General features: G+C 31.5%; 2 protein-coding genes across 2 annotated transcripts in view; one reads left to right on the top strand and one right to left on the bottom strand.

Annotated features, from left to right (window-relative positions):
• Nucleotides 1-1,955: 1,955 nt before the first annotated feature.
• On the top strand, nt 1,956-5,520 carry fzy (cell division cycle 20 protein fzy). The gene is made up of 7 exons (XM_088182417.1): nt 1,956-2,303; nt 2,374-2,492; nt 3,857-4,063; nt 4,143-4,236; nt 4,304-4,533; nt 4,603-4,877; nt 4,945-5,520. The coding sequence occupies exons 1-7, from the start codon at nt 2,075-2,077 to the stop codon at nt 5,387-5,389; spliced, it is 1,599 nt and encodes a 532-aa protein (XP_088038543.1). The 5' UTR covers nt 1,956-2,074; the 3' UTR covers nt 5,390-5,520.
• A 2,788-nt stretch (nt 5,521-8,308) lies between these two features.
• bdg (sodium-dependent transporter bedraggled) overlaps nt 8,309-27,280 on the bottom strand; it is a 44,412-nt gene continuing 25,440 nt past the window's right edge. The window contains exons 3-13 of the mRNA XM_088182972.1: nt 16,548-16,723; nt 14,744-15,025; nt 14,468-14,670; nt 14,269-14,406; nt 13,800-14,034; nt 13,511-13,731; nt 10,840-11,034; nt 10,535-10,768; nt 10,265-10,468; nt 9,161-9,420; nt 8,309-9,075 (exon numbers count right to left, since the gene is read on the bottom strand). Coding sequence (XP_088039098.1) covers nt 8,553-9,075; nt 9,161-9,420; nt 10,265-10,468; nt 10,535-10,768; nt 10,840-11,034; nt 13,511-13,731; nt 13,800-14,034; nt 14,269-14,406; nt 14,468-14,670; nt 14,744-15,025; nt 16,548-16,723 — 2,671 coding nt within the window. The 3' untranslated portion in view covers nt 8,309-8,552. The remainder of the gene's footprint in view (nt 9,076-9,160; nt 9,421-10,264; nt 10,469-10,534; nt 10,769-10,839; nt 11,035-13,510; nt 13,732-13,799; nt 14,035-14,268; nt 14,407-14,467; nt 14,671-14,743; nt 15,026-16,547; nt 16,724-27,280) is intronic.

Genomic DNA, 27,280 nt, shown 5'->3' with positions numbered 1-27,280 from the left:
ACACACAATAGGACTTGCGAAGGGTGAGGTCGGGCTTAGGGGTCGGAACAGGTACTTTCTTCTTGGAAAGCCAGTGTTTTTTTCGCACCACGTTGTCGTATACTATCCACTTTTTGTCACTAGTCACAATTTAATCCAAATATGGGTGAATTCTGTTTCTTGACAACAGTGAATCGCACGTGTTCATTCGCTCCTCTTTGTTCGCTACGGACAGCGCACGGGGAACCCAAACACCCATTCGATTAGTTTTGCCGAATTTTTTTGTGTTCTTGCACTGTAGACCACGGAGCAGCAAGTTTTTGGGATAAATCCTCGATACTTTGACCAGGATTTGATTACAAAATGACCTTCAGCAGTTCATCGTCGAATTTCGAAAGTCGTCCTGATTTCGGAACGTCTGTTAAGGTCCTATCGCCAGATTTAAATCGCCGGAACCAAAACTGGCATCTGTTTGCTGTTATTACTGCTCCATAAATTTCAATAATGGTTTTAGCTGCCTTAGTTGCTTTCCAGCTTTGATCGAAAAAAAAGTAGCATGCAATGCCGTATGTATTGTTCGATTGCTTCTGGTTTGCTAATTTTACCCTTAAGATTAAAAAAATATTTATGGCGCAAAAAGAAAGCCGAGGAACAATACTATAGAAAAAAAAACATACAAAGATGCTCACTCCACCGTGTCCAGGGTCAAACTGATCTCAAACAAGGAATGTAAAAAAAAATGGAATCTTTTCCGGTACCCCTAATATTTTGCCATATCGGAATTAAAAATAAGCCACTCTTAGATATTTTAGCAAAGAGTGGCTTATTTTGGTACATCCAAGAAACTACACATTTATCTAACTAGTCATCACTCAGAACGGAACGGTCTAGGTCAGGGGTGGCCAACCTGCGGCTCACGGGCCGCATGCGGCCCGCCTTAAGCATTTTGTAGTGTATCTAAATCTAATATGTCTGTAGTGTATCTAAATCTAATATGAAGGCATATAATTTTATAAGTGGCCCGCGGAGTTATGATCCATTTCTAAAGTGACTCGCAAGAGCATTTGGGTTGGCCACCCCTGGTCTAGGTGATTTTTTTGCTGCAATACTGGTTTTAATTTAATTAGTTTATATACCTTGGTGTATACAACAACTTACTCACTACCCTAAATATTATCACTAACTATTAAATTAATTTAAAAATTCAAATATTTTCATCCTCGCCAAATTATTATGTTATATCACTATAAATATTGTGTTTTAATTTGAATTATTGTAAATAGTTTTTATTGCTTATAATATTTTTTTAGAAGCCATGAGCGAGCAATATGATGGCTACGCAAAAATATAACCAAACTTTTTAAGCTAATTAACCGACTGCATCACAATCATTGTCACGCGATCGTCGTGAAAGATAGTATAACCAAATTCTAACAAAATCCGCATTTATATGATTTGATCGACATTAACCTCAATTTTCATACGTACTAAGTATATATTACATGTTCACGTTAAAAACGAACCTGGTTCTAACGTATATGTGCATTAAATCGGAAGCAATGATAATGTTGATGTATTATAAAAGGAAAAACTCACTTTTCGGTCTCGGAGCCCGTCGCGTCGCGTCGACGGGAATTCAAAATTTGAAGATTTTATGATGGTTTATCTAGTTTAATCAATGTATTCTTATAGTCGTTGCACACATCCATATATTTAATTTTCATAGTTATAACATACCTAGTTAGTTTGCAATCCGATTATTTATATTCATATATAGACATATAAATGAAAACGATCGAAACTGTCGTCACGTCGATGCCGGCCATCTTGTTTTATATTTGAATGCTTATTTTTCATAGGTCGAAACGACAGAATGCATTACCATTGCATGAGCAAAACGTCGATGGCCACTTTCGTAGCCGTTAGGGCCAAACCGCAGCGGAGTGATCATAATTATTAGTTTGTTAACAAGAGTACAGAGCGCGCGTCGATTTTGTCGACTGGCAACACCGTTACCAACGGCCGATACTTTGAATCCGCTGACGTTCCGGCTGATCGTCCGTTTTAACGCACGTTTACTTCCTCGTTAAGCCAGATGGCACAGTTCAACTTTTTGAACGACATAAACAGTATGATCTCTCTGGATGGACCCGTGACACGCGGACCTCTGGCGAGGTGGCAAAAAAAAGAAATGGAAACATCGTCGAAAGGGGGTAACCTGACTAACAACTCACTCAACAATCTATCGATGCAAAAGCTGTCTTTGTCCAACAAGAGCATCAACACCAGCTGCACCGGAAAGACTCCCAACAAAAAGTCTCCAGGTAACGCTTCGAATTGCCACGTTAATACCATAAAAGTTTGCGTTCATATAATAACTAACGATCACCGCAGGAAGATCGCTGAGTACGCCGAATACCAAGATCGGCAGCCAAACGCCCAACAGCAGCGGAAGAGCCGATAGATTTATACCTTCGCGCTCCAACTCAAATTTTGATATATGTCATTACATGGTAATTATATTATGATTAAGATTAAGTAATACTTTGTAATATATGGACTCCAATTTTAAACAGCTTAAACTTTTATAAAAATTGAAAATAAATATAAAAGATATTTAAATAATAAAAATCACTATTACTTTTGTGTACGTATACGTATATATTATATTTTGTATATTATCGCCAAAGTTGCCGCCATCGGTAAATGTCGAAAATAGGATTTTGGTGATAAGGTTTTATTACTTTATGACAAGTTTTTGCTCTTTTGAAAGAGACATCAGACAACCGTTTTTAAATGGACACGTAAATAAAACTTATGTCCAAGTTCAGACAGTTACACATGTGTGTTTGGCGAAGCTCTGACAGATCTCTCTTGGTATCCGTCGAATATATCTGTGCGTGTGTGCTTAGCTATTAAAACATACCTTTGTAAGACTTGAAATGTTTTTTAAGAGCTTTCATTGTATTCAGAGCCGATAAAATTCATTTTATAGCCATTTCGGTCATAGCAGGCACTCTTACTAGTCGAAGACGAACGAACAAAACTAATCGATCTCGTAACAAATAGTCAAATTAGTCAATAGTTTTGACTATTTGGTACATCTGTTAAAATTATGTATTATTATAAAAACTTCCTCGCCTTTTTCGCAGCAAAATCCTATATAATATTGTCGAAATTGATGGAGTTTGCTAGTAGCTTTCTATAGAAAGAATCGCCAAAGATGTAAATCGATCTGGGCTTATCGGTGATCTGAGATAACTTTTAATTAATTTAAATTTAGAAAAACTACGTTCTGCTGAAGCCACAGTTACTGTGATTGTCAAAATAATTTGTAATGCAATTAATACATTTTGGTATGCTTCAGAAAGATGGTTTTTAATGATTTCATCGAATCTACACTTAAACACTTTTTGTTTTAACATCTTTATTTCCTTAAACAATTCCGTTCCATCAATATCACCTTCTAAATGTAAGTGTAAATCTTGACAACATTTAAATAGATATTGATCAGTCGAATTAGCAATTTTATTCATACATACAAAACCAAATGTGTCTTGGTGACTTTCACATAATTTAAATCTGTTTTTAAAAGTTATTATTGCAGTATCAATTATCGTTAAAAAAATGTTTATCTTAAAATTTCCTTCGTTAGATAAAATGGTGACAATTTCTGATATGTAGAAAAGTAATTTACTTTTAATTTGATAATTTATCACATCAAAAAATTGCCCAATTGTAGAAAGAGGTTATAGAAAATAATGAAAATTATTCATGGAATAATATTGTAGTTTTTTTAAATCATTTTTCTTAATAGTTAAAGAAATGTCATTTCTTTTTTCTTTATTCTCAGTTTGCCTATTTTTTTAATTCACAGATGAAAACTGAGAATTCTACAACAAACCCCGAAGAAGGCAACTCTCCAACACAAGAATCGCAAGTTGCCATGCAACAAGCTCTATCGGAAAACATGAACGTGCCTAACGTTGCAGGATCTCAACAACACAGGCTACTACAATACAATGTTAAACCTCCAGCTGCACCTGAAGGTCATCAAAATCCACTGAGAGTAGTTTATTCGCAGGTAATAATTCAACGAGTGAATCTATTATACGTATATTAAAATTCAAAAGTTCAGTCTTTATAATATTTTATTATTTCAGTCCAAAGCTCCTTCGACGGTTAAATCTACAACCCGGTATATTCCTCAGGCGCCTGATAGAATATTAGATGCACCAGAAATAATAGATGATTATTGTGAGTATAAAGAAATATTTATCTTTAAAAAATGTATAAATACATTTTTATGACCCTTAAATTCCAGATTTAAATCTTTTGGATTGGAGCGCTTCGAATATATTAGCAGTAGCTCTCGGAAACGCAATTTATCTATGGAATGCAGGCAGCGGTCAGATAGAGCAGTTGTTATCTTTAGAAGGCACTGATCATATTTGTTCTCTAGCGTGGATACAAGGAGGCGGATCAAATTTGGCCGTCGGTATTACCAATGGAACTACAGAATTATGGGATTGCGATAGAGCTAAAAAACTTAGGGTACATATTCCTTAAATATATATATATATCAATTTAACAATGATTTACTTAACGGTAATGTATTTTTAGATTTTGGAGGGACACGCTGGACGTGTGGGATCCTTGGCGTGGAACCAGTACGTACTCACTTCGGGAAGTAGAATGGGTACTATTATCCATCATGATGTCCGGCAAAGAGATCATCATTTAAGTACTCTCAATGGACACAGTCAAGAAGTGTGCAGTTTGAAGTGGTCGTCTGACGGTAAATACTTGGCTTCAGGCGGCAACGATAATTTGTTGAACATCTGGGCTGCTAATGCGGGCGAATCTCACTCACAAACAACACCGTTATATACTTTCAAGTATGATGATTCTTTTTATTGTGCATAATCATAGGCAAATCAATTATGTCCTATTTTTAATGTTTAGTGAACACATGGCCGCTGTGAAAGGATTGGCTTGGTGTCCGTGGAGCGCTGGAATCTTAGCATCTGGCGGCGGAACTGCTGATAGAACTATAAGACTGTGGAACATCAACAACGGTACCAACATTCACACAGTGGACGCTAAATCGCAGGTGTGCTCAATACTGTGGTCTCACACTTACAAAGAACTTATATCGGGACACGGATACGCAAACAATCAGTTGATCATTTGGAAGTATCCAATTATGACTAAGGTTGCCGAACTCACTGGACACACTTCTCGTGTATTACATCTGGCTATGTCGCCGGATGGTACGACAGTTTTGAGCGCAGGCGCTGACGAAACACTCAGACTGTGGAAATGCTTCATTCCCGATCCGTCTAAGAAGAAAGAACCGGAAAAACTCAAATCTGCTAAGAGTATCTTCAAATCGGGCGGCATCCGATAGATTTGATGAGTTTTAATTTTAAACTATTTATTCTGACGATACTTGATTGTTCGAGTATTTGTGATTAACTATAACGTGTTCCATTTCAAGTTCATTTTTTATGTAATATTAAAAATGGTTTAATTATAAAATAACAACTTAATTTTATATTTAATAATTATGAAATATTGTAAAAGGTGAATTAGAATGAGTTAAATATTTAAATATTAATGACTGATCTTGAAATTATTTTTGTGTATTATAACTCATTAATGTTATGAAGCATGTATTTTTTTATTTTCCTAATAAAAATATGATAGAAATAACTCGATTTGAAATTAGAATTAACTACCCTTAAAAACATTAATCGGATTTTTTTAAGTTTTCCCTAAATTTTTAATTGGTGTATTATTATTCAATTAAATGATGTGATTTGAAATCAAAATAATTATAGTTTTAAGAGTTTCGTTTATGTTTTAAAAAATCAAAATATATTATCTGAAATTAAACAATTAAAATATTTAGAGAACGTTCTGCTACGAATTTGTAGTTAAATCATTTTTTATAAAGAATGTAGGTAAGTAGTTCAAAAGTAAATTATAATAAAAAAAAATAAGAAAAAATGAGCAACACTTGCATCAATCAATATAAAAGTAGATAATGTCAGGTTAAAGCACAATTTTACCTAATTGATAGGATAATAGACAAAAACTAAGCTACCAGTTACCCAGTTTAGTGCTTAACTTCTTGATTCAATCACATTATCAATTTGAAAATTGTCGCTCAGAGTTAGCAGTCCCATTACACTGATAAAAAATTGTATACATTAAAATTGTGGGATGGAACACTGGTGTATGTGAAAAGGCAAGATGAGTTATCCCGGAATCTGATTGATTGCAATTTCCAAATCACAACTTATTTCGTGTTGTGAAACGTACAGCAACTGCAGCATATTTATAATAGGGTGTAAAATCAGGGACGTCATCTGGGGAGGACAAATGGGGGAATTTGGCCACAAAAATGCATGTCATTTAATGAAATTCTAAGAATTTTAATAAAATCAAAATATAAAAAAAAGCGATCACTGACTGGCCAACTTTTGCCCCCCTCTCCCTGGGAAAAGCAGAAATAGCGTCCCTGATTACAAACCAAAAATTATAGAGTTATCCCTCAAAGAAAATCTAAAAAATACAATCTCGAATCTATCCCGAAAATATTTTTAAAAATATGTAATTTTAGTTTAATCATATCGGAATACATTTTCACCAGTAGATATATATTTTGATCAGTAAAAATATAATTTATCTGGCAGGTGCTAGTAAAATTATGTAACTTCAACTTTTCCATACATAGGAATATATATATTTACATACTTATCATTATTTATTTACATGCAATGTATAAATGGTTATATTTTTCAGTGAAATCCAAATACATTTTCACCAGTAGATATATATTTCTATTAACGAAAATTTAATTTATCCGATAGGTGCTAGTGAAATTATATACTGTTCTAAAATGTCTCTGAAAGTCAATTTGACAGTCGCGAAACATAATTTTGCTGTTCACACCCAAAACAACCTACACAAATATACCAAAACCATGTTGACCCAAAGAAAGATTTAAAATTAATTTCAATTTTAAAACTTTCATTAGGTCAAATCTAAAATACAAACTTAGCCAACTCAACTTTCAGGAAAATAAGCGGAAGAAGAAGTACCGACAAACGTTGCATCTCGCATATTGCTATGAAAGTATTGGTCAAAGTCTATTTAAATTGGATTCTGGTCAATAGGAGGGCGCAAAAACATTTACCACTTCTCAGAAGTCAAAAATCCAAGTCAAAAGCAATAAAATCATGTTAAAAACGCTCGGCAACGAGCGTTCACACTGCAAAATTCTGAATTCTTTCTTCAAAAACTTGCAGATGTTATTTTTTCCGTAAGCCATCGTAAGTAATGACGCTTCTTAAAAATGACGCACAAGAGATTCAAAATTATTTCACACAGCCGAAACTGAACGAAAACTAGGTCGGGCTCTTAAAACTCTTCCAATTTTCAGTACCTCAACACCTAGTGATTTTGCACATATATGCAACTCTATTATTTTTGGTGATGCGTGGTATAAAATATAAAGTTTTTCAATAAATGATTTGTATCTATTGATTCCTGAAATTTTCATTACTACATCATTTATTGATAATTCTAATCTGTGATTACCACAATTCCAAACTATAATAGAAGGAAATTTCTTTATCAGGAAATTTTACATCCTAAGATCACAGCACTTGCACTTATTTGAGAAATAAAGAAGAGTGCTACTGAACTCACACTGTTTCAGAACTTTACAGTCCACTCGTACACTTGCTGTAGTGACATACGTGCATCACCACACTGAACCACATTTTCTCATCCTCGGTTAGTTTGAAAAAAAATAAAAAAAATATTGAATTGAATTTTTTTAATTCCATTAAAATGGAGTACTAAATAATAAAAATAAATTTTACATACTTTTCCACTCCTTTAAATCGAGTTTTAAATTTAAATAATAGCTCTAAAATATTTAAAGCCTTTTTTTAAATTACAACTGCTATTTTTTTTATATTTTTTGCATGTATGAAAATGAATTTAAATTTCAAGTTTTAATTCATATGCTTTTATAATTTAAATTTTATTTTTGCCTGGGACACTGAATATCCTTAGTCCTAAATAAAGGTATGATTAGGCACGGCTTCACTTTGATGCAGGTTTTAAGTGCAGTGGCCATTTTAAGCTACTACTATTGTTTCATACTGTAATCCGTCAGCTACTCTTTAAACTATTTATAATAGTAGGAAAATAGTGCATTGCTTAAAATTTTAACATCTAAACAAAACACATTTTATTCACTTACTTGACTGAGTACAGACCGTGCCAAAAGGTGATTAAATAAAACATAATCTTATAAATAAAAATGTTTTATTTTACAAAATTTGTTTAATCATCAAAATAATATTAAAATAACAAAGCCTCATCGCTATAACACAACTCCATTCATCACCTGACACACAAAAGCAAAAATATTTACCTTTTCGCATGCATAAAATCTATTCAACGTATACTAACGTTGAAACTTTAAAAAATAATACATTTATAAAAATATATCTTAACATCATATGAGATACAAATAAAATGGAGGCGTAAATTTATATCACAGAAGACATGTTTTCAAACTCTTCGTTATTCCTATTGCTCTCTTCAGTCTGTTCAATGTTTAACGCTAAATTAACCGTAGTTCTCGATATAGGCTCAGCCTGGTTGATCAGACTCTCTCGGCTGAAGCTACCATCCAAGACGTTGGGTAATGTCCTTACCCGCAGACTTCTTCGGATGCTGGTCCTCAACAGATTAGCGACGTCAACGGCCGTCGTCGTGCGACTGTCGGATTTATGTTTCAGATTGCTGTTGAAGCTCTTGTAAGCCCGTCTGAATGGCACCGTAGAGACGTCAGTCTCGTTTCTGAACTGAAAATTGTTCGGTTCCACTTGAATGTGGTTGTTAACACATTCATTAATATTAGTCAATTGACTTCTTTCGTTGTTGATCAGAATTATTGAATAATCTGGCGGGGGAACTTCACTGGAGTTGATTGATTGACTAACAGATTCACTGATTGACATTGGTATATGAGAAGTCGTAGAACTTGACTCTCCTAATGAGTTAGCTAGCCTGAAAATTTATAAAATGATTCATTTTAAAGCTGTACTAAAATGTTATATATAGCGAATAATTATCAAATGTTTAATTAACACACCTTCTAACACCTCTAATACTTCTTCGGAAACTTTGTCGTAACATTTTCGCTATTCTCGCCCCAGTGGCTGTTGAATACGAAGGTGGAGGAGTATACTTTGGGGGAGGATCAGCTTGAGGTGCAACTGTATTGTTTGCATTAGTGGTATCTGAAGGTGCAGTTGGTCCGGGTGTATTATTACCATTATCGTTGTTACTATTAGTGTTCAATGGATTCACGTTATTCTCGTCCATCGGTGGTCTATACAGCAATTGAATTCTCTGCAAAATTTCAGTAACTCGTTATTTATATTATCAATAATAAATTCTAAAGCTTTAATAGTACATTAATTATATTAACATTTCATATTATATACTAACAGGAGGAGATCCTTGTGATCTTTCATTGCGTGCTTCCTAGCAGCGTGTCAAAATTTATGCATATTTATTAATATTTAAACATTTAAGTATAATAGATTGAGTAATATTAAATAATGTGGTTTTCTAATTGTGTATAAATGAGTCAAAATTCAATGGAGCACTGTACTACAATAATATAGTCACCATACATATAGAGTAATATGCAAGCCTTATCCTGGTCTATAATTCAACTAAACTATTTATTTTATAAATGCAATTTTTTATATTTTTGTATAGTTCCCGAGTAAATACAATAGACAAGTATTGAACCAAAAAACAGTAAAAATGAGATTTTACAGTTTCATGTATAATATAATCTTTATTTTTAAACGTTGAATATGAAAAAACATACCTACCAATTGTATTATTCCACTGTATATCATTAAGCCATAAACTACACGTTGAACGTTAAAAATCAGTGATTTAATCGTTTGGTAAACAATACTTATGGTATTTTAATTAGTGCCTTGTCAGAAAGCTGTATATATTCTGTCTAAAAGTTAATAAGATTTTTTTTCTCTGAATTCGACTTTTTTGAGAACATTTCCTTATAGATTTTTCGCAAGTATTTCATAAATTTACTGCTACTTAGCATATAAGCCTTGCAAAATATAGGATATGGAGTAAATAGTTTTTTTCAATCCTACATCCAACATGCAATATAAACAAAATTTAAATTGTTTATATAATGATTAGTAATACATACATCTAAAATATCTGGAGGTCCCGTTGAAATGTACCGCCAAGTCTGGATGAACGCCGTGATTGGTATTACCATAATCGGCAACAGTTGAATGACGACGCCAAATTTCTTGCATCCTATTGGCCAGTATTCGTATCCGGGTGGAGTTTTCCTCCAAGTATACAATTGCCTATACCGTCCTATTCCAAAGTCAATCACACATAGTGCCTAAAATATATATTAATAAACTGAGTATATGAATACATACATGTATATATATTATTTCTAACTTACGATCAATACAATAGGAAGTATAACGTTCCACGTGAAACTCAATAATGGAGCGACAGCCATTGTGCATTTCTTCGATGAGTGTGGAGAAGGATAAAGAGCAGTAACGATCGTATCGCCAGAATACGGCCTTCCTCTTATCAAGAATATACCGCAGATTAGAACAACGTATATTATACAATGCCACCATGCTCCGACGACCACGTAATCTAAGAAATGTACTACGTGTATTCCAGCCTAAAATTTATATAAGAGCACTGTAATGTACTGATTAAGTTACACGAAAAAATAAGTATGTTAATAATTACATCAGTAGTCATAGGAAGACCTAGTGTGAAGCCGAAAGCACAACTGAAAAAGGTAACCGTGGTCTCCCACGATTTCATAGTTTCAATTTTGATAGCCATAATTCCTGTTATGACACAGTGCCATATTGCTAATTGTTGAGCCACTCCGAACATGATCAGTATGAAGTAGAATAATACTGCCCAAAACGAAGACATCTGAAAATAATATTTTATTATAGATTAATATTTGGTTCGAAAAAGCCATTCTTGTTAGGTGAGGGAGATATTTGGTGAAGTGATTATTTTACTCATGAATGGATACCATTTGGGATAGCATGGAAAGCCTAAGAGAAAAAGGGAGGGTTCTAAAGCTCCAATGGTAAAAGAATAAAAAACATAGATAAGAAACTATAAATTAAATTTCTATTAAAATGTATAGGTGTATTTTAAAAAATAAAATTGAGGTTGCTACTTTTGAGTTATGGTTTATTCTTTTAAATAACACATCAGAGTATTTATATTATATTAAAATGCATACAACAATTATAATACAACTGTTCTAAAAAATAAGTGTGTGAAAGAAAAATTGCATGAGTTGCAAAAATCTATTATTTAGGTAAATATATGGAATTGCTTCTAAAATACATGTATATTAAGGAAAAACAGAGTTTGTTATTTCGACTTTTTTAAGTTAAACAAATTTGACGCTAGTAAGAAAAAGTAGATGTTTTCGCTATCCTGTTCAGTTGTGATTTTGACTGCGCAAACATAAATATGTTGAGTGCCTATTTCTTTTTGACTTAATAAAATAAAGTTTCGTAAATAATAGTATTTTTTAATATCAGAATCCATGTGTTTTAGTGTTTGTATTTTTCCTCAAATATTAAAGTTGAGACTTATATATATTTTCACTACAAACCTAAATATTTTAATATTTTTTTGTAATATTCTCCAACTTTTAAATAATCTTAAGTGAAATGTAAAGTACATATCTTAATTATATTACATCATTAACAAGTGGATCTACAAACTTTTTCCCTTGCATTTTTTCAGCCGTGAGAAAATACATACTTTTCACATATATGTGTTAAAAGCGTAATAAATAAAATGGTTATAGCTCTTTAAAACTGGCCAAACAAGTGTAATTGTTACGGCAACGTTTGTCACGATCGGATATTCGGACAGATGAGGTGAATACGTCTCAGTTTCCCAACCATAAATAACGGTCGTTCGGTGCCTTTACAAAATAATGCTATCGTATTGTCAAGTCCCTACAAGTCAGTGGAATGTGCTACTCAGGATTACAAGTGCACCATTACAGAGTTGCCAAATCTCCAGCTGTTCAAACTACGACGGTTATGCAAAAGCGTTTTTTATTGAAAGACATCAGACAATAAAAATTTATTTCCACCTGCAAATCATCTCAATTTGTTCTAACGTTGAGAATACGCAGAGCAAAAGATCCTACTCCATCTTGGCCATCGTATATAAGTGCGTAAATAGACACTTCCACTCAGAACACACTTCCGCCAGGAATTTTAATCAATAACTTGAACCAGATACTTCCAAATCGGACACACGAGCATCGAGGAAGCAGCCACTTTCCACTTCAGGTAAGCCCTGAAGCAGTTACGAAGTCTGAAATGTAGTGTTCAAGTCGATCTTAGGAGACGATTGAATTTTACGAGACGCGGATGAGGCTACGAGAAAATCACGTATCAATAGTAATTAGACAAATTGTTTGTGTTTCAAAAGTTGCTATAAATAACTTTTCTTTCCATAAAAATAAATGCGTGACCGTTAAGTCAGCATAAAAGTATTTAGAAAATACTGCAATACTATTTTATGGAAACGGATTGTATTATGTATAAGCACTCTCTAGATATTTTTTAATTTACTCTCAGTTTATACTTTTCACTCGATGGACACTGTTCTTACTTATATTTATATTCTTAAAACCAAAATCAATATCACATTGGTCCTTTTAAGTTTGAGTTGAATAGTGTTCCCAATTTTTAGTGTAACTTTTTATTCTTTGATCGTCTATTTTTAGATAATGTTCATTTGAATAATCTTATTTGGCTTCATTTAAACTTGACACTGGGATGTTTCCTTCCATAATCCAATGCTTTATACTGCCATTTACCCAAACATGTGTTCAGGAATACCAGGCTTTAAACTTTTATATGGTTTCCATCTGTTTTTTATCCTTCTTTACTACTAACATATGTGTATTTAAATACATATCATGTATGCACATTTAAGTTGTCACAAAATTGTTTTTTATGAGATTTATATTAGAGGTTTAATTAATCGGAATATTTCAATCAAATTTTTTATCACAAGCTGCTATGGGATAATATGAAAGTTTTCGAGGTTAAAACAGATCAATTACGATGAACATATTATATTATAATATAATGGATACAAGTCGTAAAAAGTATTTTATATTTAAAATTTAAATCATTTAATATAAACATATCTGAAGTCCAGTGAGCGGTTTCCGCAGACCTAAAAGTTGTGAAGGTGTACGCCTGTGATCTACCGGTTTCTATTAGCTCGCACGGTTGGGATACAGCGGGCATGCACGACCGTGTTATAATGCGGTAGCAAAATCAGACACGACACACTCAACGTTCTGATGATTACTTCGCTCCAAGTGCCAACTTGGCGAATCTAGTGAAGTGTTTACCTTATCAGGTCCAACTATAGCCAGCGTACTCGGCACAAGTTCCGTTGCCAACTGCAATACTTGATATCCGCTCTGTGTCGAAGAATCCACACCAGGACGAAATACATGAGTGCCTAATAAGCACGCCTGATGTGTCATATATCTCACAGGCAGTGCGTTAAAAGACGAAGAACTTATCGCATGTTCATCAGATCTTAAGAACGTATAAGAGTTCATTTGCTCTAAAAATAGCAATAACAATTACATTCGCATTCATAATTGAATTATATTATGATGTACATCAACTTACCGAAACTGCCCGGCATGTAATTATAACCGTTGTGATTAATTATGTGTAGACATGTGTTGGCTAAGAACGCAGCTAATAATAATATTGCAATTGTTAGTATGATAATGCATGCACTATCTCGCCGCAGCAACGTTCCAGGTTTGCCTTTCTTCTTGTTGTGTGATGATATTTGCATTGCACAAGCACCCAACAGGCCCCAAGTTAGAAATGCCTCTTGCGCCGCAGCCGCCCAACTCTAGATTAAATTTAAAATTAATATTTGTTACTCTATGAATCATAGAAATGGTATAATGGAGTTACTTTATTGAATTTTCATAATAAAACATGTCATATATCTATGTTCCTTAATCATGTTCATTTTTAACCCTCAGATTTTTTTCTAAGCAAGCTAAATATTTAAAAAAAATGTGCCAAACTTAAGGGATGCCTTAATAAAAATAGTATGTTATAAAATAGTTTGATCACTCACCTTACTATTTAGAAAAAATTCGCTCCATGTTGTTTCAGGAAATACGTTATAAATGGAGTCGTGTGGCATCAACGATAGCAATTTGGCACAAAGGATGAGCGTACCGCAGATAGGCATGAATGAAAACACATAAGCGACCTAAAAATAATATTTATATAAGTAATTTATTTTAATATGATTATGTCAATAAAGAGCTTACCTTTCCATACGATCTCAAACCCTTACTCAACGACACAAAAATTATCATCCACACAACAGCTAGATTGAAAGTGAGCTGAAACTTTACGTTGCCGAACGACGACTCCGAATTTTCGATATTGTGTCTACTTAAAACAACTCCATTGAAATAATCAGGCACAGTTTCGGACAATTTGAACGTGCCATTGTGATTCAAAACAATATCTAAAACACAATCATGTTGATTTACATAAAACATGTAACGTTTCGTCGAAAGAATATGCAAAGTGTCTCTCACCGTCTCTGTACAATCCGAACGGCTCTGCCCACCTGTATCGATCCATTTTCGTTATGAACGAATCTCTGAAGTAGACAAACATCCAAGATATGCCTATTATACTATAAACACCTATTAATGACTGAGCGATAAGTAAAGCTATGCCAACTCCTTGGAACAACGGCGATATCTTCCACATATCGACGGGGCCGGCGCAAAGCAAATGCCCCAAGCATAAATGCAATGTGAACAATGGTATTCCCATTATCAATGATAACAAGAGGAACTGTACTATAAAATTTGCTGAAATTATAAAAAATACATTAATTTATATTAATATAGTAAGTATATATAAGATTCATAAGTCACTTTACAATTAAAAAGGTATTTATTACTCAATGTTTCGATCAATCTCCCCAAAACAAGCGAGAAGTCGCAACATTAGTTAAAATAAGACCATATTTCCATATAAAACAGTGACACCAAACACATAAGTAAATGAATAACAATATTTATTGGACAAAGAATTAAACTACATTTTTTAAGGAATGGTTTGTCCATTACAACTTTTCAAAGGCATTCTTCTTTGTTCCTCTTCGATGATGTAGAGTTAACTTTTTATGTCCGGTAGTTAGAAAATGTTATTCATAACTTAAGCTCGGTTTTAATACTGTGATCCATATAATGCTTGAAGTACATACCTAGATACGCGCTGTGTCGTCTCAAAGATCGAGTTTAACTCTTGCAGATACAATGTGGTTGCTTAATTAGACTTAAATAAATGTGACTTTGAAATGTCATGTACTAGTTTCAACCACCTGCTTAATTTTAGAGGTTATTCTAACAAAAATTTCGGACAACACGTCTCAAAAGTAAAAGTCATAAAAGAGAGATCCTGTGACCAAACATTTGCATTAAAAATTGAAAATATATCACAGATCATATAAAAGTACATCCGTTAGTATCGCCAAAAAATAATTATTTATTAGGAAAGGTATAAAATACATTCTACCTTGCGCATAATACTATTGTTATGCTACCCTTGGTTACCGATCGCAGTAGTGACCATCTGGACCGTTTCTCTTTAAAGTCGTGATTAAATCAGGGATGTTATTTCAGATTTTTCCAGTGTTGGTGGTTGTTTTTTAATTTTTCCATTTCATTAAGATTCATAGTATTTTTCCGTTTAGAATCGACGTCAAAAGCAATGAAGTCATGCCGTCGACGTCGCAGTGAAAACGCTTAGTTATCTAGCACTCATAGTAAATTTTTTTATAACAATATTAAGACTTACAATAAGTGAAAGTCGAATGAAGCATATATAAACTGAATTTTGACGAATAGGAGGGCCCAAAAAACAATTATCTCTTCTCAGACGTCAAACGCAATAAAATCGTGCCAACACTGTCGTATTGGGAACGCTCGGCAACGAGCATTCCTGCAACAGCGCCGACACGTTTTTATTGCTTTTAACGTGAATTTTTGACTTCTGAGAAGTGATAATTGTTTTTGCGCAAAATGGACAAAGCTTAAATACTTACCATGATCACTTTAAAACAATCCCAACAATATTGATCTTGAAAACTATAGCATAACTTGAGCCTGTTATTATGAGCTAATATATAAAAAGGATTCTCTTATTAGCCAATAACAATTTAAGAAATCAGGTGTTACCAGTTTGCATGAAATACAGAATACTTTCAGTTGAATTATAATGAATCTCTTAAAGACTAAAACAATAGATCCGTATTAAGTGACAAATCGGGTCAATTTATTTTGTATTTTAACGATAAAGTGACTTGTGTAAATAAAGTAATTTACGTACCTCCAAAGTGAACGCTAAATATTGCAAATCTAGATATGTTAAAAATTCCGATAGTGCATCCGAGACATGCCAACATAGAGCTGAGTCCATGTGGCCATGTGCCCAAGGGTGAAGTCTCCGCTTCAGTCCTGGTAGAAGGATTTTCTCTGACATTGTTTTCATTTGTGTTTTCAGACCTAGAAAAATATAACAAAAAAAATTAATCCATGACCAATAAGCTACTGTTTTATAAAAAAATTCATTGTCATGGTCAATGATATCAAAACCACAATAAATCTTATTGCAATAAAAAAAGCAAGGTCAATATCGATTCACGGTTGTTATACTAAAGCAGTTTTTTATCCACATTGTCAACTACCGCATTTTTTTATATAATTTATACCTATTCATTGTGTGTTGAAAATCAATATTTTTGTAAACTGTATCAAAAATGTATGCAAATCCTAATGAATGTGCATACTATATAGTATGTGTTTAAAACCACTGTGCAACGGTACGTATATTTAAACTGCCACAATATATCTTGCCCTTGGTGTAGTATTGAAAATTGAAATCACCATAACAACGACTGTGGTAAACAGAGTGTACCATGGATATCTACCCCTATAGTTCACAGGTGCAGACTGGCGATAAAACAAGAGTTATTCGTATTCTAGAACTCAATTATAACTATTTAACATCACTTAAGCATAAATAAAAATAATCAGATTTTCAAAGCACAGAAACACCAAATTAGGCGAGAGTTATTATATTGAAATAAGCACATCAGATATTGCAACATAGTTTCTTTGTGTAACAATATTTCAAAACTGAATATAATATTTTATTTAAAGTAGTCTTTCCTAAATCGATTTATTGTGCTTTGCCAAAACTGCCACCCATAGACCACTGTGCTTTTATGGATACATTTTAAATTAGTGACGGAACTACATGGCACTAGATCCCACAACGCGGGGGTGAAGGGGAGAGGCAGACTGACAAAATGTCGATGATTAAATATTAATTATATATATATATATAATTAAATCACACTGGAAAGAATTGATAAATAACCGGAGATGAACTAAGATATCAATGCAAAATACAACAAATAAAGGATATTGACCTTATGACTGCATTATAAGCTTTTGAAGTAGTTATAAAAATAAAATAGCGTTATAGATGTAAGTAAAATAGCAGACTAGCATTTGAAAATATACGAAGAAAATTCCTAAAATAAACGTTTATATATAACCTACTAAAATATATTTTTATAACAAGGAGTCTGGTTCCGCCCCTAATTACCGACATTATTGAAAGGATGAAGGATTAAAAAAATGTTGGGTTTTTACATTTCCGTAATATTTTATATTTTATTCAGAAATTTCAGACAGGAACCTAATCCTACAGCATCGCTTTTGACATAGAATAAACGAGAGTTCAGCCAAACTTGCACCAGATGATTTTTAAAACCCATGAATGCTCCTGCTTTCCTTTGATCGTCTGAGGATTCTTATAGATTTTTTACTTAAATAAATTACACTAATAAATTTCAAAGAACAGCTTGGTTTGATACCATTTGGCCGCACAAAATAGGGATATAGTTGTCTTAATTAAATAAAATACTAAAGCATATAAATGTATTTATGCTAATACTGATGAAGAAAAACCTATACAAGAATCAAACATTCCAAATTGCGCTAATGTAAAATTTCTAGAGAATGAAAAAATCAATATTACAGTATTATGAAAAAAGCAATTTTACAGTTAAACTGGTTTAGATTATTTTATAATGTGGGTGGCTGATAATTTAGAATGTTTCTGCTTCTACATGGAATCCGAATAGTATGCTTACTCACTAAATTAGAGGAAGACTTATGTATGTATGTGTTACATAAAAATATGTTTGACTGCATACTGTGTACATGAATTATACGTATAAATACATGCATATACACGAACTACTAATAGCATCAAGAATGCTAATATTGATAATGTGTTGTGCAATACAGCACGAATTGAATAAAATTACAGAAAAAATCTATATAATTTTATACAACTCCAATTATGAAATTTTTCACACACAATATACTTTGCAATTTTAATATAAAGTGAATATATTTAACTTCAAAGTCGAGTGCACACAAGTAAATAAAAGTAAATATGTTTAGCTCCCCGCTTGAATAAGTTTTAAACTATATTTTATAGTCAACGTGAAAGCTTTATTCTCTGTTATTATACAATAAATTTATAGTTAACTTGCGGATGGCATAAATAAAAGCAGTTTTCATGAGCGCTTCAGCGAGCTCGGCGCGTGCCTTCTCCTTTGATACTTACCTACGATTATCATATTTACCAACGAAATTGTATGATAAAGATGATGTTCATTAAAATGTGACGAGTCACGGCGCACGAAAGCAGACGTAGGAAGTATAAAGCCATATTTGGAAACATCCCATGGAAGTGCAAACGCCGTTAGAATAAAGTGTTTATATATTATAAATAATTTTAAGCATTTCCACAACACGTGTCTAACAGTACAAACGCAATTGAAATACAAAAGGTTTTTAATCAACAAACAACACACGAAACAACTGTGTTTGTCGATTCGCGTCGGCGATTGTGATATCATCGTTAAATGTGCATTAATCGAACGGATGAGAGAAAAATATATACCATTATAATAATTATAACGCAAAAGAGGAATAAAAATCTATGTCAACCGAATGAACTTGAGTATATAATCTAACGCTGACAGCCCTACAGTTGTAATTTTTAATTTACATAGGTACGTGAGTGCTATGAAATATTAGGTTTTTATTTTTTTTAAAGATCAAATCGAAACATTCGTGGGCCCATATTTTTGTCACCTTCACATTTTCATATGAATTAATAAACTGAATTTATAATATATATTTATATGTTATAACATATAATTGAATTAATAATGACGTATAAGGATAATATTTCTTATGATGGTTATAAGAATATTGACAATAAAAAAATCCAACTGAACCGAACAAAGTGAGAAATTAAAATCAAGTATATCATCTGCTTCATATATCAGAATTACGTATTCCTTAATTTTAGTGATGCACAGAAGGGACTCACAATAATAAAACAGGTAAGATAATTCTAAGCAACTATAAATATATAGCTTTATTGTCAGATCCGACTTAATTTTTTATATAATAGATGATTCAGGTCTATAATTTCTACTGTCAAAAATATTTTGACATTCCCCCAAAACATAGAAAATCTCTCCTAAAACTTTAATTTTATTTATTGAACATAACAGGCAAAATTCTTCACAACGGATTAAACACAAGTAACAACAACTAAGTAAGTAGTGAAACAACTGACTGAAATCAAAGTCTATAAATCAGTGCCATATATTTAATTAATATTACAACTTCCAATCCATAGATGAAAATATGCACGACTTAGCTCTATGTTATATAAATTATTCATAATTATAGTCATTATATGAAAATTTAAGAAAAGCTAATCTGTGACGATCGATCGGAATTATAATTATATAATAATCATTAATTCTGATCTTCAAAGCACGTTCATGTGGGATTTGAACCCATGTCTTTTAAGTATTAGTCACCTAATATACCACTGGTCTATCATGTTGGTTTATTTTCTAAATTATTGAGAGATTCCAGATTTAAATGATAATACATGTAATTTTTTGCTCTATTTAGAAATCAAAGAAAAGTATCTATGATTATAGATCAAATTTCTTATTATATTTATAATAATCACTAATTCCCATCTTATATAAACAACAGAAAAACACTTTGATTCGAATTCAGGTCTTAGCCCATTAATCGATCGTGCTAGATATATGTAATAAAGTGAACCATATAATCATAATCAACAACTTGATTTTGTGTTTATTGATAATCTTACGATATTCTTTGGTAACTACTTAAAATATAATCAAAATTTGATGTTTATAATACTCAAAAGAGCACCTAGCCAACTCTGGGGTATCACAAAGATCATATTTTGGTCCTTTCTTGTTTTTTTATGTTTATAAAAAACACAAAAATAACATTTTTAATTTAATATTCACGTATTATATGCTGACGATAATAAAAATAAAAATTTAACACAACAATTACTGTTCTTTTATCGTAACAATATCTAAAAGTAATATTTGCTTATATATAACTAGAATTTTAATAAAAATACTGTGGTTTAAGATAAAAAAATGTGAGGTTCCTTATAATATTATAATATGGATTCACAATACCATTAGAACAGTTATAACCTAATATGTTAAACTTCACCTTTACATTGCAAAATATCCGTGCGCTCCGGTGATGTACACTGAGTGTACATGTAAATCTATGTAAAAAATGAATGATTTAAAATTGTAAAAACTCAAATAATATTACAAAATAATTATTTTAATAATTGTAATATAAACTGAACCTACCAAATACTTATTTACAAGAATAATATTAAAAAATCAAGTTGAAAACCACTGCACGCTTGCATCCAACTAGCAACACTCGTACGTTCGCCTATACTACTGAAGTGATATTCACATAATTTTAAATTATGTTTATATATATATTTTATAATTATTTAATTTAATATGTAAGTATATCGCCTAAAATATGAACATTTTATTTGATATTCTGGTATTAATATGACATGTACACCAGAGTAAAATAATTGTTAAACGTTTCTACAAAGTACTGTAGAGCATCATGCATTATATCATAGTTTTTGCGATACCCATATTAACGAAATCGAAGAGAGAGATTAGAATAAAAAGTATCTGCAGAGATAGATATTTTGTATATTTAATCAGATGACGATTTTTTTATATATATATTTTGAATTGTCTTAAATTTTTATTAAATAATGTTATTGTTTATCTCAATTATTATATAATACAGGGAAAAATTAAAGGCATTCCATAGCATTTCATTACTTATGCGGTTATGTAAATACTTATTGATTATTGCGGCTGTAAATAACAATATTAAGTGTTTTATGACCAACTGGAATATTTAAAAAAATCATCTATTAAAAAAAATGGCGTTTATTACATAAGATTTGTATTGGCCATAATACGCTAAATTTTCGCCAGTAGTAAAACACATTTTATAAAATAAAAATTGTTTTTAAAAAACAAACTATTATTTAAGTTAAACGCAAATAAATGCATAATAATAGTGTTTTGCATAATAATAGCGCATTGCACGCAATGTATAGTGTTAAGACCAACACGATAAAAAAATCAAGACGGAAACGTCAAATTGGTCATTTTAAAGTATATCGTTACAAAGTAAAATTGTACAACAAATATCACCCACATCTTGAGTTCTATTAATCAAAATTACTTCTTAAATTAAATAAGGGTCGATATTACTTTATTATATGTGTTTAGTAAATTAAGAACATACAAGTTACATCATTAAATAAGATATTTTATTCGCACGCCACCGGTAAAGTTCACCGTACTGAATTACAAATTAGTGCTTATCCAGTGGAGCATTACTCTCGACTTGGACATGCTTTGGCGACTTGGACATTAATTTTAATCGTAAAAATTAAGACTCTTTCTATTTAATGCGGAAGCTTATGGAAAATGACCTTCTTGTCAATGAATTCGCAAGATGGTCAGGTGTAATTTGCGAATGAATGACGCAATCAAGGTCGTGCCTAATTTCATAGCTAAATAGATAGTCATTAATAAATTGTTTAAATGTTGTTTTGTTAAGAGGTCAACGAACATAAAACGATCGTTTATTTGCATATTGATATAAAAATCTGAAAATTTGCATATAAATATACAAATGTACATTTTGCATATACTGAATATATGTATTTAGGAAAAGCGTTTTGCAAATAGTTTCTATGTAAAATTCCACAGATAAAATATTGAAATTCCTATTAGAATCGTATTGTGAATCAATTCTCAATTAGCACGTACAAATTTTAACTTTTAATAAAGATACATAAAATAAATGTTTAATATCTTAATTACAAATAAACCCAAAATTGCTTTTTTGTTTCCGATACACATATTTAATTATTGATCCTGACTTTTTATTATTTGTGAATTTCACTCTAATAATCAAGTATTTCTTTACTTGTTTTCCCTTAAAATAATATTGAAATGAAGTTAAAATTAATTCTAGCCATTTCAAGGTGAAACAGACGATGTGAACTGAATTTCTAAATATGTTTTCGTTTACAACCGTGCAATTATTATACTACGTAATTTTTATATGGCCAAAATATTTATTCAATGACGTCAAAGAATCTGATTTACCCACTATATATACGAGAATTAGTATTTTGTGAAGCTCCATCAATTCACAGTGTATTCCAATTTCCGCACGAGAAGAAGCCTACGCAGTAAAATTACGTTAATTCATTTTTCTAATGAAACTTTTATATATAAATATATATATATATGTAAATATATAGTTTAATGACTATTTAGCATAACCAATAATTGCTTACTAATTGACAAATCATATTTAATACTGTTTATGAATCCTCCTACTTTCTGACGTTGTAATTACTTATTTTCTAATTGATATAATTAAATATAATAAGATATTTAAGGAAAAGTGAGTAATAAAAATTCGTTTTTGATAGTAAAAATCGTTTAAAACCGGTTGTTTTTGAATTAGGATGACACCATCGCTATCTATCTGTTGACAAGTGATTGTACCATATGAATAAGAATAATTGAGATAATCTTATCATACCTTTCAAAAATGTAATTGATTCAGCTCTACTAACCTACTCTATTATTATTTAATATTGTAACAATTTGTGTAACAAATAATTGAATACGCTTTATCTTAATTCTCTATTGTATTTCTAAATCAATGCAGTGAAATAATTTTTATATGTATTGGGATCATCCATAAAAAATAAAATACATTGTTATTGAATTAATATACAATATATAAAAACAGTCAAAAGAAATTGAACTGAGTACTATTACTAAATACTTGTAGATATTTATGCAAATTAACTTAGTCACGCTATCACAACCATGTTGTATTATATTGTTAAACGCAAGTTAGATTACTCTAGAAAAGGATCCGGTATTAACAAAGGACCGGTCAGGAACTGACTCACAGGTGAATGGTTGATTCATCGCACAGGTAAAAGTGGAAACGCGCGACCAAAACGTTTTAGTCCGACGGAGATGAGCTTTTACATATACAGACAACAAAGAGAAGCGTTTATATATGACAAAAAAAATATATTTTCACATAAGCGATAATGAAGAATTTTATTTTTGATCTAAACTGTTAAATTTAATATGAGAGTGGAAGTTTTACTTTTATTTGTCCTTGATTCAATAATGAATGTATTCATTATCTAAAAAAATATGCACAATAGTTTGGTGCCAATATTTAATGCAAGAAGAGTGTTACTTTGGCAAATGGTCTTTAATATATACATATTTAACACTGGTTGTATAATACAGAACGTCACTTAAATAATTCCGGTTTTATCGCCGATTTTTTTAAGTACAGGGTCATGCTTATTTTTTAGACCTGGTAAGGTTTTAAAAACAGTAATGGATAAGTAACACTATACATGTTTATATATTTTAAAATAAAAAAGTTAACGTTCTAGACGGTGATATCTAAAATATAGATTTAACAGAAACATATATGTATTTGAAATTTATTAGGTACACATCTTAATTATTAAGATAGTTAAAGGTATGTATATGTTAGTTTATTGATCTAATGCTACATTAGGGTGTCTCAAAGTTTAGACATTATATCACACTTAAAAATTAATTATGATATAAAAGTGTAAACATGTATTAATATTGCTCAACAAAAAAACTATGCAAAATCATCGACGAGCATAATAAATTTGCAGCCTTGTCAGGACTATCATTAAGGGATATACTTAATTTTTTGAAAAGCAGTTCAACCTCGAAATGAGACCTTAAATTCTAGAAAGGTCAACTTCCTTAGCCATTCAGTGTTTTCTACCTCATCAAATTTTCCCATTAAACCCTTCTCGGTATACTATTAATTAAACATTTTCGTTAAAATGAAACAAAATAAAAAACTGCACCGTGACATAAGGTCGACCGGCTTAGAAGAACCTCGTTTAATGACCCAGTTTAAGGACCACGGCCGCTGCAACATCAGCAGTACCTTTGATGGAAGATGAAAAATACTATAGTTAGAGTTAATCACGAGTCATTTCGCAGATAGACTTTTGAAATCGGAGAAAGTCAGTTGTCATATAATGCGATGAGAGTTTACTCAATTTCGGATATGATACAATAGAAAATTACTCAACTTGGACATGATACGTACCGCGCTTTTCTTTCCGATCGTGATTGCTGAGATTTTAGTATTATACAATACTATATTAATGTCATATCAGCTAGTGACTCAATTTGTGCTCCAATTTAGTGATTGCACAAATAAACTTGTTTAAGATATGTATTCATAATTTTGACGCATCGTATAAAATGAAGGAATGATGATTAATTACAATATAAGAAATTCCCAAAAAAGGCCAAGGTTTAGTTTATCTCACTGATTTTATTAATGATTCACCTCAATGGTTAAACTGTAATGGTTTTCCTTTGCGTTTTTTTAAGATGAATGACGTACATATGTTTTTTTAAATTACATATTATTACAACAAATTTTGTTAGTAATGATTGGTATTAATAATAACATGTATAAAATTGGTGTAACCTACCGTGGCTTTCAGAATTAATTAAAACACGAATTGTATTAAAATAATACAAATTCATATAAAGGTTTCTGTCAAAAAGGATGGTAATTTGGAATGAGACTTTGGGGTCTATCCATACCCCCATTCGGATAGCTCGAGTATTTAAATCAGGAATACAAGATTATTTTTAATCTTAGAATTTATAAATTTGTATACCTTCTCTGCATTAAATCACGGACAAATATTTGTCAAAGTAGTGATGTAATATATTTTTTAAAGTCTGACCATTTATGTCACATTTCAAAACACACCTTTAAAATTTACATAAAAAGTTATTCACGATACACAGCTTTTAAATTACTACATAACATGCACTCAAAAACCAAATTGTATTCAAGGCCTTTACAAAACATTTGATACATAATAATTGTTTTTAATTACATAGAGAAACAATTAAATTTATCCAATTTATTTGCTTTATCTAAAATAAGTTTATTAATAATAAAAGAGCCAATTAAAACAGAAATGTATTATTTAACTAATAATAGACCACTTACTAATAAATCTTTCAAACAAAAAACATAGACATTATGTCAGAGCGTTTATATCATTTCAATATAAATAAGAAATCTTACTTAATACAAATTTATTTTCATATAGTGTTGTGGCCTCATTATATTGCCATGCCATCAAAAAAGTATATATGTATCATATATACAAAAACCATAGTAAATTTCTATTCTGCCAGCTTTGGAAGCAACTTTCTTAGAAAACGGAACCTGAAACAGCGGAAACCACAGCACCCACGGTCAAGCACAATATCAAATATACGCAACGGATATGTCAGATGCGAGATAAGACTCTTCAACAACATCATCAACATCAGTTCACGGATAAGTCTTGTTCCACTGTGGTGAAGGCCAGTCGGACGCTTTGGGGAAAAGCTCTTAAAAGGCAAAACTTTAATCCAGATCGCATTACCATTGACACGGTTCACTACGGTCTCGATTATCCAGCAATTAGAAAATGCATGAACTCTTTGTAGACTTGAGTTAAACGCCATCGGCAAAGTTCGCAGACTGTCGTTGCATAACTTGAATTGACGCAACGATGTTGGTTTTCTTATCGATGTCAAGTTTGCCAGTTAGCATGTACTAGATTTCTAGACAAATGCAACTGTAAGACCATATGAAACGCGAAACGTAAGCCGCAACTAGGTAGGAATAAACCAGTATATTGTCGTGCAAAATTGTATAGTATAGATGTGAACTGGAAGAGCGTTTGAAAGGTTTGATATTATACCTATGGTATCTAAATTTCAACATCGAGCATTGAAATGCCATGCTTTATGAGACTTAATAGAGATGGTAATCTGACATTGTTGTATTGAATTTTATTTAGAATGCCTTTAAAATAAGCCTTGATAACATTCTTAAAGGCAGAATTGTACGAAATTCGAGTGTGATTCCAAATGGGACTATGAGTTTTTGTATCCATAATCACGTATATTTACATGTCCCATGTTTCCTATGTCATCAGTTTTCTTTGCCAATTCTTTCTGATGACTATTGTAGAATTGGCGGATTTAAAATAAAAGTTTCATTTACCAAACAATCCTTTTGTTTTCCTTTTACAATTTTAATATTTTTATTAATATATAACCACCAGATTCATCGCAAATATACTCCTAAACAATAAAATTAAAAATTACTAAAATGACAACTATAAAAAAGTTTATGATTGTAAAAATATGAATAAAACAAAAAAAAACCAGAGCGAAGCAAAAATATTATTTAAAGCCCAAAAAGTTGAGCGTTCTATATTTACCACACTCACCAGCTGCGGTACCTCACGACAGTGAGGTACCGACAGCTAGTATATATTAAATTTAATAAGTATTTGTATTACTGTTCCAGAATATTTTTGTATTTTATAAAAACACATACACGCGTATGCTTAAAAATATTAATTAAAAGAATGCCATTTCTAGCTTTAAATAAAACCTAACATACGTATATTTAATTTTTATATAACGTAAAAGAAAACTA

This window comes from Plectrocnemia conspersa, unplaced genomic scaffold (genome assembly GCF_051122295.1).
Source record: "Plectrocnemia conspersa isolate PC_06_02 unplaced genomic scaffold, ASM5112229v1 ptg000003l, whole genome shotgun sequence".
Taxonomy (NCBI): domain Eukaryota; kingdom Metazoa; phylum Arthropoda; class Insecta; order Trichoptera; family Polycentropodidae; genus Plectrocnemia; species Plectrocnemia conspersa.
The sequence above is the reverse complement of the archived record's forward strand: the minus strand, read 5'-3'. Positions and strand labels throughout refer to the sequence as shown.